Consider the following 14,124-nt stretch of genomic DNA (forward strand, 5'->3'; position numbering starts at 1 on the left):
CCACAGTAGGTGGGTGAGTGAGTGGGAATTAGAGCACTGTGATTCTCGTTCAACTGCCATGACCGCATTCCATGGAATCCTGGAATCTGTAGTTTGGTCAGAGGCACCAGGGGAACTCCCTGGCTGAGGATTCAGAAGGCTCCCCCTTGAACTGCAGATCCCGATTCCACAGGATGGAACCATGGCAGTTAAAGTGAAATAATTGTAATGTAACTGGGTAGTGGGAAAAGGCCTCCCAAGTTTCCCTCACTCCTTGTGTTCTTCCATTCCCAGCCTTGGTTCGGCATAATGCCTGTCTCTGAGAAACTAAGAGCTCCCCTGCTACCAATCATTCATCTCCAGTGCCAATTCCTTGGTGCCCGCCTATGTGCACCATTCATAATATTTACCCAGTCCCTCAATAAAATCTTGAGCCATCCTGGTTGAAGAAAGAAACCTTTATTAATAATCTTAATAATAATAATAGTAATAATTATAATAATCAATAAATAATACTGTTTATTTGAATGTTCACACCTTAGAAGCATACAGAATGGGGCGGGTGGCTGATGCTCCCAGGGTGGGAGAGAGGGCAGCAAATGGGAGGAAGAGGAGCTTTGTACAAGGGGGGGGGGGGCAGGAGAGGTAAAGGGGGGGCTATGTACAACAGGAATAGAAAAGGAGGATCATCTGGTTGCTGGCGTGTCAGGAGCTTCAATGCTGAATAGAAAGTGAGGTTTCATGAGATGACTAAGCCCAGGTGGGGTCAGGGTCAGGGGTGGCAGAGGTGTGGGGGGGCAAGGAGGGGATGCCCTGAGTCCATCTGGCTCCAGGGTGGTATGTGGCAGAGGAAGGCAGGCTGCATGATGCGCACTACTCACACCATTGGTTGTGGCAGGGAGAAAATGAGGGCAATGGGGAAATGCCCCGTTGCAAAAGCAGCCTCTAGGGTTTGCAAACATTTCCTCTGTTTGTGCAGCAGAACAGTTCTTCTCTCTCAATTACCTTGGTGCGCAGACTGCTCCCCCACCACTCCCTACCCCAGCTGCTGCCAGGGGGGAATGTGATGTCCTGTCACTTATTTGGCCCTGCAGTCCTTAAGGAATGTGCTTGCCCCAGGCACCCAGGCAGTGGGGACAACAGCTCCTGATTCTCTTCCTCTTCCACCACCTCCACTACCTTTACCATATCAAAGGGGTGTGTGGTGCCCATTTGGCCCTCGTTTCTAGGGCCTCATGTTTGAGAAGGCAGGGTTTATCTCAGGAAATCCCAGCTCTCAGGAGAGCCACAGAGATCAGCCAGGCCTGCTATGGGGATGGTCAAGGGATGAGTGTGCGAGTGGGGGCTGGGGAGGGTGGTGGTTGAGGGTATGACCCCAAGGGGGCTGGTGGAATCTGGGGTCCTCAGGGGGAGGGGAAAGTGCAATCTCTTTAAAGAAAACCCCCTCTAAAACCCGAGATTCCCACCCACTGGGATAAGCTAGCTATACCCCAAAAGCCCCTGCTCTGGCCCGGCTCGGGAACCCCCAAGGCCAATTTGACAAATGGATGAACCAACAAAGCACAAAAAGCAGGAAGAGGTTCCGGGAAGCAAAAAGCAGGATTGCTAGCCCTGCAGGTGCGCTCGTGGCGTTGGTCTGCGGTAGAGGTGTGACCGCAGTTCTTCTCCAGGAGGGCTTGGAAGGAAGACGTGATGCCCCAGGGCCTGCAGAGTCCAGTCCATGTGTCAGAGTGCTTGTCCTCCTGGCCCCGTGGTCTGCAGTGGAGGAGGGGGGCAAGGGAACAGGGCACGATGGGTCTCCTGGGTGCAGACGGCTTTGCAGAGTCTGTGGGTGGCTGCCGTCCTGTCTGTCCGATGGGTGGGTCGGTCGGTGGTTGGTTGCGCTCCGGTTAGCCTTTCCCTTTGGGGGGGCGCATGTGTGGACAGAAGGGGGCTTTCACTCAGTCGCTTGGCTTGTTTAGTTTTGTAATTGTTTTGTTGCTTTGCTTTAAAAAATTTTTTTTGTGCCCTTCCTGGTCCCAGAAGGAAACAGCTGAAGGTTTCACTACAACAGAAAACAAAAGGCAGAACGTTCTATGGAGAAACCTGCAGGCACTAGCCTGGGGGTGGGGTGGGGGTGGGAAAGAATGGGGCAGCAGGAAGAGTGGAAGGAGGGCTTTTTGGCCCCAGGTGGGTCGCGGGCCTAAAACATTTGACCTGGGAAGTGGGGGCACTGGCACCCAGTCCCCAGCCTCCTTCACCATTGCCCACCCGCCCTCCGCACCCTGTTCTTGTCTCTTCACAAATGCTTTCCTCTTTCATGTCCCTTCTGGATATATCTACAAGGTGGCTCTGCACAGCAAATAGAGGTAAGAGGCTGCCCGCCTTCTGGCTGCACTTGGGGTCTCCATATAGATGAAGGAGCTGGGATCATTCAGCCCCTCTAGGGCTGCTCCTGGCCAACTCATTCATATCTTCATATCTATTTGCTAATGGGCAGAAGGGGAGTCTTGTGGAGCCTGGAGGGTCCCAGAGGGGACTGTGTGGGCAGATGCCAACCTGGCAGAAGGCCCATTACCTTTCCTCCTTACAATACATTCCTGCTGAAGCTGAATTGAGAACTGAGAATCCAGCCCCTGCCCAATTCAGCTCAATGCACAATCCAACCCTCTAGAAAGCCCTGTGGTGGGGGCAGAGTGGAGAAGCAGAGATTTCCATGCCCAGGGAAAGAGGAAGGAAGGTCCTCCTTTGAAGGCTGAGTATATCTAAGCATGGTAATAAAGGGTTAGGGTTAGCAAGCCTGGGCCTATTAGTATTCCAGAAAAGCCTAGCACCCAGCCCACCCAGCGCTGCTGGCACAGATCTCCCATGCGGGTGAAGAAAACGGACAGTTTATGGTGAGAGGGACGAAATCCTGAGTTCTCTTTAACAGTACCCTTTCCCTTAGTTGTGTTAGACCTGAACACCCATGGCACAAAGCGGGATGCCTTTGAGGGTCTAGCCCAAATTAAAGAGGTGCCCCAAAACTTGGAGCCTGGGAATTGGGAACTCATAGAACTGAGAGCTTGGAAGCTGGGTGGCCTCTGAGGGAAGCAAGAGGCTCTCCTTGAGGTTCTGCTTGCTGGTGGTTTGTTTGTTTGCTTTTGTCTGGTGAAAGCAGGCACCAGTCCCCTATCCCCAGGCTGGTGGTTTTGCAAAATGAAAATAAACTTGGCTGTACACAACCAGAGACAAGTGGGGTGTAAGATATGAGAGGCGGCTTGAGGTAAAGAAATAAAGTGGGTTTTGGCTGCCGAGGGCCAGCAGCGTGGGGCAGGGGCCCATATGTCCATTTGATTTTGGTTTGGTTTCTAAGGAGCAGTCAGTGTTACTACTGTGAGGAGGGGCTGGGTCTGTCTTGCTAGTAGGGAGTGAAGCGGCTGTACCCTCCTCGGTATAGACTAGCCTGCAACATCAAAGACGGAGAAAAAGCCAATCAGTATAAAGGAGAGGCACAGCCCATCCCTGCCCCGTTACTTCAGCCCATGTGGTGGTCTCTCCAGACCGCCGAGGCTGGCAGAGGCCTTGTTTTGTGGAGGTGGCCAGTAGTGGTGGTGGACACCATTCCCAGCATGCAGTGATGCTTTGGGCCTGGACTCAAAGGAAGTCCAAATAATGGGAGATGGAGAAAGCTGATGTCCATTTTCAAACAAAAGAACTCATTAGGAGAAGAAAACAGGGCTTTTGAAGTAGGGGTCTGTTTTGTATGGGCCATTCCAGGAAGAAAGATGGCTCCTACAGAAACGTCCCCCCTCCATGCTCATATCTGGCCCAGAATCCTTCTTTTGGCCTTTTCTGCCCAACAGCTGATGGATGAACTCAGTTCCATAAGCCTGTAGATTGGCTGCCACAGGCCAGGGGTGGGTGAAGTTTGGTCCTCCAGATGTTGTTTAACTCTAATTCCCATCATCCCATAGCCAGTCAAAGCTGAGGGGTGATCGGAGGTGGAATTACAACAACAACTGTTGGGTCAAAGGTTCTCCATCCCTGCTCTAGAGCATTTTCTGTTTTATCTCCGAGAAGGCTCTGACATCCACAGGTGGGTTAGTGACTGGTTGTTAGGGAAGACTTGTAAATGGCAAATGTTATCGCAGGTTGACTTTGATGTTTCTCATTTTTGATGCAGTACATAAAGCTGATTACAAAGGGGCATCCCCATAAAAAGTGTGGATGTGTGTGCAAGAGCAGGAAATGGCAAAGTGTTGTCTGCCTGCACAGGGATGTGCTCTTTGTCTCACACCAATTCTCTGCCTTGCTCCTTGAAAAATGATTCCGGAGCAAATGGTTACTTACATCCTGAACAAGCTATTACTTGCTCTGAATCACTATCTGTGGAACCAGGGCATTGGATTTGCAGGAAAACCTGACTTCTGTTTCATGGCAGATTGGCTAACATTTAGGAAGCCTCATAATAGCCACAGGTGCCAGCAGGCAAATATCTGTGCCTCCACTGGTTATGAAGACAACAGGATCTGTGCCAGGACTGTGCGTGTGTGTGTGTAAGTGTGAGTGTTCTCTCTTGGGAGCTTCCTTACATTTTCTATCTCTGTGGAGGGACTGACAACAAGACTGGAGCTTATTTGTGAGTATGTAGGTACTCCCAGAGGCATCCCAACACACCTGCTTCCTCTGCCCCTTCACCCTATGTGGGCAGCCCAGCCCCAACATGGCATGCTCCCCAGATGGCCCACTCGCAAGAGGTGGCAGCAGGGCTAGGTTTTCTTACCATGGTGCCAATGCTGTAGGTGGCAGCAGGGCCAATGGTGTGGTGGTAAGGATCTGCAGCTGCATAAACTCTGCCATAACTAGGAGCGAACACAGGGGGCAGCGTTAGAAACTGGGGGATCGCAGAGTTGCCAACCCTAAATGTTCAAAAAATCATGAATCAGGCCCCAGACATAGTATCTTTTAAAGTTATGATATGCATCACAAAAATTGCAAGATTTTCTGAATATCCCACGATCAAACATTTATCCCTGCAACTACACCCCTCTCTGAGATCACTTCAAGATTCAGACTTCCTTAAAATGGCCAGATGTGTCAGCAATTAATATGATAGAGCTAGAACCCTGGTGGTGACTTAAAGGTGATTCTTTTAAAGATGATGTTCATGGTAGCCAGAATATGTTAAGAGGCACTTCACCCAGCTGATTAGTGGTCAGAGGGATGGAGCTGGGCCAGGTAATCCCCAGCTGTTGTTGCACAGCTGGGAAGAGAGGGGCATTGGAGAAGGAGGTACTCAATACCTACTCCTGTGATTGTCAGCAAAGTACATGCACTGACATAATCAGGATTACACCAATGCTCTGATTTGATTTTAAGGCCACTCTTTAGGTCATCAACAGGATATGTTCCATTGTGAACCTAAAGAACAGTCTTAAAATCAAATCAGGGCACTGGCAGGAGCAGAGAGAGGGTGACAGAGCATAGCAAGAGTGGGGAGGAGAGGGACATTGCAGAAAGAGCTACATGATACCTCTTCCTACAACGGCCACGAAAGTATATACACTGAGATAATCAGGTTTACATTCAATATACGTCAACAACAGGATTCAATCCATTGTGAACATAAAGAGCAGTCTTAAAATCAAGTGAAGCATTGGTACTTCTCACTGAGTAGTGTTCACTTTTAATGGGAAGCAGTTCTTAAAGGTCTCAGAATGGCATGTTACATGGCCAAGATGCAGTTCCATTAAATGTTTGGAAGAACTTCCTGACAGTAAGAGCTGTTCAGCAATGGAACAACCTGCCTTTGTTAGAGGTTTTTAAGCAGAGATTGGATGGCAATCTGTCAGGGATGCTTTACTGCAATGGATTCCTGCAATGGCAGGGGGTTGGACTAAATCATAGAATCATAGAGTTGGAAGAGACCACAAGGGCCATTCAGTCCAACCCCCCTGGCCCTTGCAATTCCTTCCAACTCTACACTTTTATGTATTTTAAAACACTGAGGTGGCACTGGAAGGGTTGGTTTGTGATAGTGGAGAGTGCAAGACAGACCCATCATCCCTGAAACCCAATGGCAGTAGGAATGACAATTAAATAAGTGCCTGTCTTTTCCTTAGTGAGGACAGAGGAGAGACACTGATGCACAGAGATGGAGAAAGGTTGGAAAGAGGCCCTCCAAATCTATCTATTAGAAAAATCAGGCCAGCTCCTAGTGGGGTTGCACACTTGATGAGGTTTATGGCAGTGTTCAATCAGTATTTATCTGACTCAAGAGAGGATGAAGGGCAGTTAGAAGTGTAGGATGGTAGCTGGACAGAGAAGGAAGTCAGGCTGAACAGAACTAGTATGAAGGAGCTAGAGAATGACTAGCTTTGTGGCTGGATTTGGGAAATGGGAAGGGAAGGGACAGATCCTTTGTCAGTATTGGAAATGTGAAGGAAATTATAAGAGGATTTTGAGAGAGAAAGAATGAACAAAGAACTGAATTTCAGAGACTCTAAGGCCAATACTCCTAGAGAAGAATGGAGTTATAACTTAATACTGATATTCAATAGCTAAAATCTTAAGCAGTGAACCCTCAGGGGATTTTATAATAAGAATACTTAGTATTTATAGAGTGATTTTCATAAGTGTTCAGACTCCTTCACATACATTATCTCAGTAATCCTTCAACAGCTCTATAAGGTAGACTAGTATTATCACCCCATATTACAGATGGGAAGGCGGAGGCTGAAAGAACTGGGGTTCATCTGAGGTGACCTCTTTGCATTCATGGTTGAAAGAGGATTTGACCCTTAGTTCACAGCTCAATCTCCCAATCAGTGTTACAGCTATGCTTCTCATAGACAATCTATTTGACAAAAATATCTGTACATTTTGGACAAAACAGAATAGCTAAACACACACTTCTGCTCCACGGGATGATACAGAGGGGGGAAATATTGTATCACTCGCTCTGTATGTGTGTGCACATGCAAAAATGATCTCCAGGGGTTTTCCTTCTTATCTAATGATAAATTAGCTCAAGCAATCAAGTGGCATTCTAATCAAATTCTTTTAAAAAGGAAATAAGGTAGTACAAGGGTTAAGTGGATGATTAAGTCCAAATGTTTTCACCAGCTTCCCAAGAAAGCACTATTGGTCATCATGGTAATCATTAAGTTGATCTGAAGTACAACAGAATCATGGAGTGGGGTTCTTTTAAGACACATATGCCATGCGAGAGGGAATGTTTGATTCCCTTTGCACATCATGGCTTCAGATCGTTAGGTAGTGAGATATATCCATGTAGAAGACAAAAATCCAGTAGATGTACAATGGGGGAAGATGTGATGTTGATTTCCATGATGAACTGGAGCAAGTATGCAGTAAGAGGCAGGGAATCATGGCATATGCTCTCTATAGAATGTGTATGAATTGCTAACAGTGTCCTATTGGTGCCAAAATCCTGGAGCCTGGATGCTTTTTTGCATCCCCGCCACCCTTACTTGGCCATTATTGTCAATGGCCCCCTTCACAGGTTTGCAGGAATGGGAAATGGTGCTTGCTGGCTTGCTAATTGTAATAATGTTCCACCTTCCTGATTACCTAGAAGTCACCTGTCAGGATTGCCTTAATATAGGGGCTCATCTGTTCTTCATCACTGGGCCTAAGAGAAGAAGGAACCAAGCCAAACCAACATGCTTAGAAAGCACAGGACTGTACAATGTATACCATGAATTGATAATAATTACAAAACATAATTATAGAAAGAAATGGATGAACTCAATATCAAGACCACTAAGCATCTAACAGAATACAAAACATGAATAAGATACAAGGTATGAATGTCAAGCATACAAACCTTGCAAGGAATAATCAATGTATTGCAAAAACATAATGTGAAATTGTCAACCAAATAAACTGAAAGAACAGGGCATCTAGGTTATATCCTGTTTTATTATATCTTCCTATGTAAACTTCCTGTTGCACTGCTAATTGTGAGAAAAACTTGCCAGGTGTAACTGAACATTAAATTCCATCAATAAAGGGCCATTAATTAATTGTCTTCTTAAAAAATATTATTTGAAATACTGAATGACTTTATCTTCCAACAATTTTTGTTATATTTTGTAACGTTATATTGCATTATGTTATAGGTTTCCCAGCCATGTAGTCTCTATGCAGTTTGATTTGGTTTGGTTCTGACTGCTGCCTTCTTGTTTGATTCGGGAGGAGGAGGTAGAAATCTGACAGTACTGGAAGGCAAATCAAGTCATGATCAGCAACATCATTTTCAATGAAAGGTAAATTTGCTTACCTGTCACTGTAAGCTGCTGCTGCTGCTGCCGCAGGCTGAGCATATCTGTAGGCTGCATAACCCCCCTAGAGCAAAGAGGAGAGACCAGGCTTTAGGATGAGGGCTGTGACCATCTGCCTGAGCACGTGCTTAGGGGAAGTAGGCACCTCTTTGTGTCAGGAGGCTGGTTCTTTGAACAGAAATGGGGCATACTAGGTGCTAAGCAAGCCCAGGAGGGAGGCATGTACCCACCACCCACAAGAGTAGTCCAACACCAGTCTCATTAGCATTCCCCAGGGGTCTCGCTAACATTAACCTGCAAAAAATTAAACATGCTGAGGAGAGAATGTCACCTCCCCAGCGGGTGGCAGTGCTAATGAGATGTCGCCTCTGATAAATCCGACAGCGCCTGCCTGAAATATTGCCCACAGCATTTTAAATATGGAGGGGAAATGCTGCTGTAATACAGCATGCTGACATTGGACCAGGAAATAGATCCTGCCCTTTGCAGGAACATGTCCGGCCAGAGTAGGGTTGCCATAACCCGGCTGCAACCGGGCTTTTCCCGGTTTTGGCGGCACCTGCCCACTCACGTCACAGGTGCTGCCAAAAACCGGGAAAAGCCTAGTTGCAGCGGGGTTGCGCTGCAACCCGTGGGGCCTTGCTGCCCTCCTCCTCTTCCACCTCGCATGGCTGCGCGGAGGAAGAGGAGAACAGCGAGGCCTTGGGCGGAGGAGGCGAAGGGGGAGGCGGCGCCTCCTGTGCGCGGCCGCACCACCCTCCCCGCCTCTCTGCGGCCCCGCGCCCTCCTTCTCGGTCTCCTCGGAGGCTGAGAAGGAGGGCAGGCCCTGGTGATCGCCAGCGGCCCCGCGCCCTCTTTCCCGGCCTCCGAGGAGACCGAGAAGGAGGGCAGGCCCTGGCGATCGCCAGCGGCTCCGCGCCCTCTTTCCCGGTCTCCTCGGAGACTGAGAAGGAGGGCAGGCCCTGGCGATCGCCAGCGGCCCTGCGCCCTCTTTCCCGGTCTCCGAGGAGACCGAGGCCTCCGCAGAGGCCGGGAAGGAGCGTGTGGGGCCACCAGTGATTGCATTATGAAATGTAGGACACTTTTTTTTTTAAAATGGAGGCTCCATTAAAAAAAAAAGTGTCCTACATTTCATAATTTTGTCCTACACTTTTCCTGGTTTGGAGGTCCTGAGTTATGGCAACCCTAGGCCAGAGAGAGGAGAAGGAGAGGAGCTGTTGGGCAGCCATTTTGAGACCGTGTGCTTGTTGTTGAAGGGGCGGAGCTTCTGTGAGTCACATCTGTGAGTCACAAGGGGGCGGAGCTAGCAGACTAGCTTTATATAACACCTTCCAGAGCCTTCCAGAACAGTCTGGCCAGAGAGAGAAGGAGAGGAGCTGCTGGGCAGCCATTTTGAGACCGTGTGCTTGTTGCTGAAGGGGCGGAGCTTCTGTGAGTCACATCTGTGAGTCACAAGGGGGCGGAGCTAGCAGACTAGCTTTATATAACACCTTCCAGAGCCTTCCAGAACAGTCTGGCCAGAGAGAGAAGGAGAGGAGCTGCTGGGCAGCCATTTTGAGACCGTGTGCTTGTTGCTGAAGGGGCGGAGCTTCTGTGAGTCACATCTGTGAGTCACAAGGGGGCGGAGCTAGCAGACTAGCTTTATATAACACCTTCCAGAGCCTTCCAGAACAGTCTGGCCAGAGAGAAGGAGAGGAGCTGCTGGGCAGCCATTTTGAGACCGTGTGCTTGTTGCTGAAGGGGCGGAGCTTCTGTGAGTCACATCTGTGAGTCACAAGGGGCGGAGCTAGCAGACTAGCTTTATATAACACCTTCCAGAATTTTAATTTTCTTTACCTCAACAACTCTACTCAAGTGGCATCGGGTTAGAATCAGATATTGAAACAGAACCTTGCCTTTAGTATAAGATAGCAGCCAGGACATTCCTTTAAAGTTTATTCCCAGTAGACTGAACTCGCTTCCACAGACTGGTGAAAAAGGCCAAGTCATCAGGGGCCTTAACGTTGGCTTTTACCAGATAATTTTTTAAAGAGGAACCCCACAGTCCTGTTATAGTCATTACTAAAGACCTTGCAGTATGGACAACGAGGGATCTGCCGCAGTCACCTGCAACTCTTGTGGGATGTTTGGCTTCTTGCCTACAGAAGTGGAGAACTTCACATGCACCAAGTGCAAGTTGGTAGCACTCTTGGAGGAGAAAGTGCAGCAGCTGGAGTCCAGAGTAGCTACACTTCAGCATATTAGGGAACAAGAGGATTTCCTGGACACAACAGAACTAACGATGTTGGATGAGTACCACACAGAGGAAGATGCTAAGGTGGAGGAGGTCACTTCACATACACAGGAGGCAGACAGCTGGAGGAATGTCACACAGAGAAGTAGGCCAAGAAGGGATTGTTCGGGGAGCTTGCAGCTAGGGAATCAATTCAAAGCTCTTTCCCTTATCAAGGAGGATGAAGAAGAGCAGCATGGACAGACTTCAGGGACAGAGCAGGCAAGCCTGAGCGTCCCACCCAAGGGAACAGCCGCTGCTAAACCTCGTAGGAGGCGTGTGGTCATAGTGTGGGGGGACTCCTTGCTGAGGGGTACAGAAGCAGTGATTTGTAGGCCTGACAAGATGTCTCGAGAGGTGTGTTGTCTTCCAGGGGCAAAGATCCGTGATGTGACAGAGAGGCTGACAAGACTGGTTAAGCCTACTGACCAATACCCCTTCCTTTTGGTCCACGTGGGAACTAATGATACTGCAAGACACAGCCTTCAGAACATCAAAAGGGATTACGAGGTGCTTTGTAGGAAGCTGAAAGGAATGGATGTACAGGTTGTCATCTCGTCTCTTCTGCCAGTTGAAGGGCACGGTTCAGGAAGTAAGAGGAAAATAGCGGATGTGAACAACTGGCTTCGCAGATGGTGCCGCCGAGAAGGATTTGGATTCTTTGATCATGGGCTGCGGTTCCATGAGGAGGGACTTCTTGCAACAGACGGGTTGCATCTCACGCCAGTTGGAAGAAATGTTTTTGCCAACAGTCTCAAGAACTTGATCAGGAGAGCTTTAAACTGAATTCCGTGGGGGAGGGAGACAATATTAAGGAAGGTGAAAGGGATGGTGAAAAAAGTCAAACTGACATAGAGGAAACAAGAAAAAAAGTGCAAGGACCCAACAGTTGGAGGCAAAAAAACTTGCACAAGCAGCAAGTAAATGGGGCCCGTGATCTGCAATGTCTCTACACTAATGCATAGAGCATGGGAAATAAGCAAGATGAACTCGAACTCCTAGTACAACAAAGCAAATATGATATAATAGGCATCACCGAAACCTGGTGGGATGAGTCTTATAATTGGAATGTGGAAATAGAAGGCTATAACCTTTTTAAGAGAAATAGGCCAAACAGGAAAGGAGGAGGAATAGCACTATATGTCAGAGATATTTACACCAGTGAAGAGATCCAGCACATCAATACTGGCAGCCAGGTGGAGAGCATGTGGATAAAAATTAAAGGGGAGGGAAACAACAAGGATATTATTGTGGGAGTCTACTACAGACCCCCAAGTCAGACTGAGGAATTGGATGATACCTTTCTAGAACAGATGACCACACACTCAGAAAGGAGAGATGGGCGACTTCAACTATCCTGATATTTGCTGGAAGTCAAATTCAGCAAAATCCTCAAGGTCTAGCAAATTCCTCACTTGCCTGGAAGACAATTTCATTGTCCAAAAGGTGGAAGAGGCAACAAGAGGGTCAGCTATTTTAGATCTGATCCTAACCAACAAGGATGACTTGGTTAATGGGGTGCAAGTGGTGGGATCATTAGGTGGAAGTGACCATGTTCTCCTGGAGTTTGTTATACAGTGGAAAGGAGAAGCCAGGCATAGTCAAACACACATTCTAGACTTTAGGAGAGCGAATTTCAGTAAACTTAGAGAAGTATTGAGGGGGATTCCATGGTCAGAAGTACTAAAAGATAAAGGAGTTCAGGATGGATGGGAATTTCTCAAAAGGGAGATACTGAAGGCACAATTTCAAACAGTTCCAGTGAGAAAGAAAAACGGGAGAAGTCTCAAGAAACCAGGATGGATGACTAACGAACTTTCAACTGAGCTGAGTTTGAAACGGAACATGTATAAGAAATGGAAAAAGGGGGAAATCACGAAAAAGGAATTCAAAGAAATAGCAGGCATGTGTAGGGGTAAAGTCAGAAAAGCTAAAGCGCAGAATGAACTCAGGCTTGCTAGAGAGGTTAAAGACAACAAAAAGGGTTTTTTTGGATATGTCCGCAGCAAAAGTAAGAAGAAGGAAATGGTAGGGCCACTGCGTCGAGAGGATGGCAAAATGTTAACAGGGGACAGAGAAAAGGCAGAATTACTCAACACCTTCTTTGCCTCAGTCTTCTCAAAAAAGGCAAAGGGTGCTCAACCTGAGGATAATGGAGCAGAGGACAGAATAGGGGAATTTCAGCACAGAATAAGTAAAGAGATAGTAGAGGAACACCTTGTTAATCTAAATGAATTTAAGTCTCCAGGACCAGATGAACTCCATCCAAGGATATTAAAAGAACTGGCAAATGTAATATCAGAGCCATTGGCAATAATCTTTGAAAACTCCTGGAAAACAGGAGAAGTCCCAGCAGACTGGAGGAGGGCAAACGTTGTCCCCATCTTCAAAAAGGGGAAAAAAGAGGATCCCAACAATTATCGTCCAGTTAGTCTGACATCAATCCCAGGAAAGATTCTAGAGCAGATAATTAAACAAAGAGTCTGTGAACATCTAGATGGCAATTCCATAATCACAAAAACTCAACATGGGTTTCAGAGAAACAGGTCATGCCAGACAAATCTAATCTCTTTCTTTGATAAAATTACCAGCTTGGTAGATGAAGGGAATGCTGTGGATATAGTATATCTTGGCCTTTGACAAGGTTTCCCATGACATTCTTGCATACAAGCTTGTAAAATGTGGGCTAGACAAGGCAACTGTTACATGGATTTGTAACTGGTTGACCGGCCGAACCCAAAGGGTGCTCAACAATGGCTCCTTTTCATCCTGGAGAGAAGTGACCAGTGGGGTTCCACAGGGCTCTGTCCTGGGCCCAGTGTTATTCAACATCTTTATCAATGACCTGGATGACAGAATTGGGAGCATACTTATCAAATTTGCAGATGACACCAAATTAGGAGGAATAGCTAATACCCCAGAGGACAGGACCAAGATTCAAAATGACCTGAATAGACTAGAAAGCTGGGCCACAGCTAACAAAATGAAATTCAACACGGAGAAATGTAAGGTATTGCACTTAGGGCGGAAAAATAAAATGCACAAATATAGGATGGGTCACACCTGGCTGAATGAAACTACGTGTGAAAGGGATCTAGGAGTCCAAGTAGACCACAAGTTGAACATGAGTCAACAGTGTGATGCGGCAGCTAAAAAGGCCAATGCAATTTTAGGCTGCATCAATAAAAGTATAGTGTCTAGATCAAGAGAAGTAATAGTGCCACTGTATTCTGCTTTGGTCAGGCCCCACCTAGAATATTGTGTCCAGTTCTGGGTGCCACAATTCAGAAAGGACATTGAGAAACGAGCGTGTCCAAAGGAGGGTGACAAAAATGGTGATGGGTCTGGAAACCATGTCCTATGAGGAACGACTTAGGGAGCTGGGGATGTTTAGCCTGGAGAAAAGAAGGTTAAGAGGTGATATGATAGCGCTATTTAAATATTTGAAGGGATGTCATATTGAGGAGGGAACAAGCTTGTTTTCTTCTGCTCCAGAGAACAGAACCCGGAACAATGGATGCAAGCTACAGGAAAAGAGATTCCACCTGAACATTAGGAGGAACTTCCTGACAGTAAGGGCTGTTCGACAGTGGAATGCACTCCCTT

General features: G+C 47.3%; 1 protein-coding gene across 13 annotated transcripts in view; it reads right to left on the minus strand.

The window, feature by feature from the left end:
* Nucleotides 1-431: 431 nt before the first annotated feature.
* Nucleotides 432-14,124, minus strand: part of LOC149322298 (RNA binding protein fox-1 homolog 3) — a 545,247-nt gene continuing 531,554 nt past the window's right edge. For 8 of the 13 annotated variants that reach the window (XM_089538959.1, XM_089538969.1, XM_089538996.1 and 5 more), the window contains 2 exons: nt 8,246-8,310; nt 432-2,023 (listed from right to left, as the gene is read on the minus strand). In XM_089538959.1, the coding sequence (XP_089395085.1) occupies nt 1,705-2,023; nt 8,246-8,310 (384 nt within the window). In that variant the 3' untranslated portion in view covers nt 432-1,704. Of the gene's footprint in view, nt 3,404-4,723; nt 4,860-8,245; nt 8,311-14,124 lie in introns of all 13 variants that reach the window. The other 5 variants (XM_089539023.1, XM_089539033.1, XM_089539014.1 and 2 more) reach the window with 3 other exon arrangements.

This window comes from Sceloporus occidentalis, unplaced genomic scaffold, assembly GCF_023333645.1.
Source record: "Sceloporus occidentalis isolate IW3139 unplaced genomic scaffold, rSceOcc1.0.p SCAF_1, whole genome shotgun sequence".
Classification (NCBI taxonomy): Eukaryota; Metazoa; Chordata; class Lepidosauria; order Squamata; family Phrynosomatidae; genus Sceloporus; species Sceloporus occidentalis.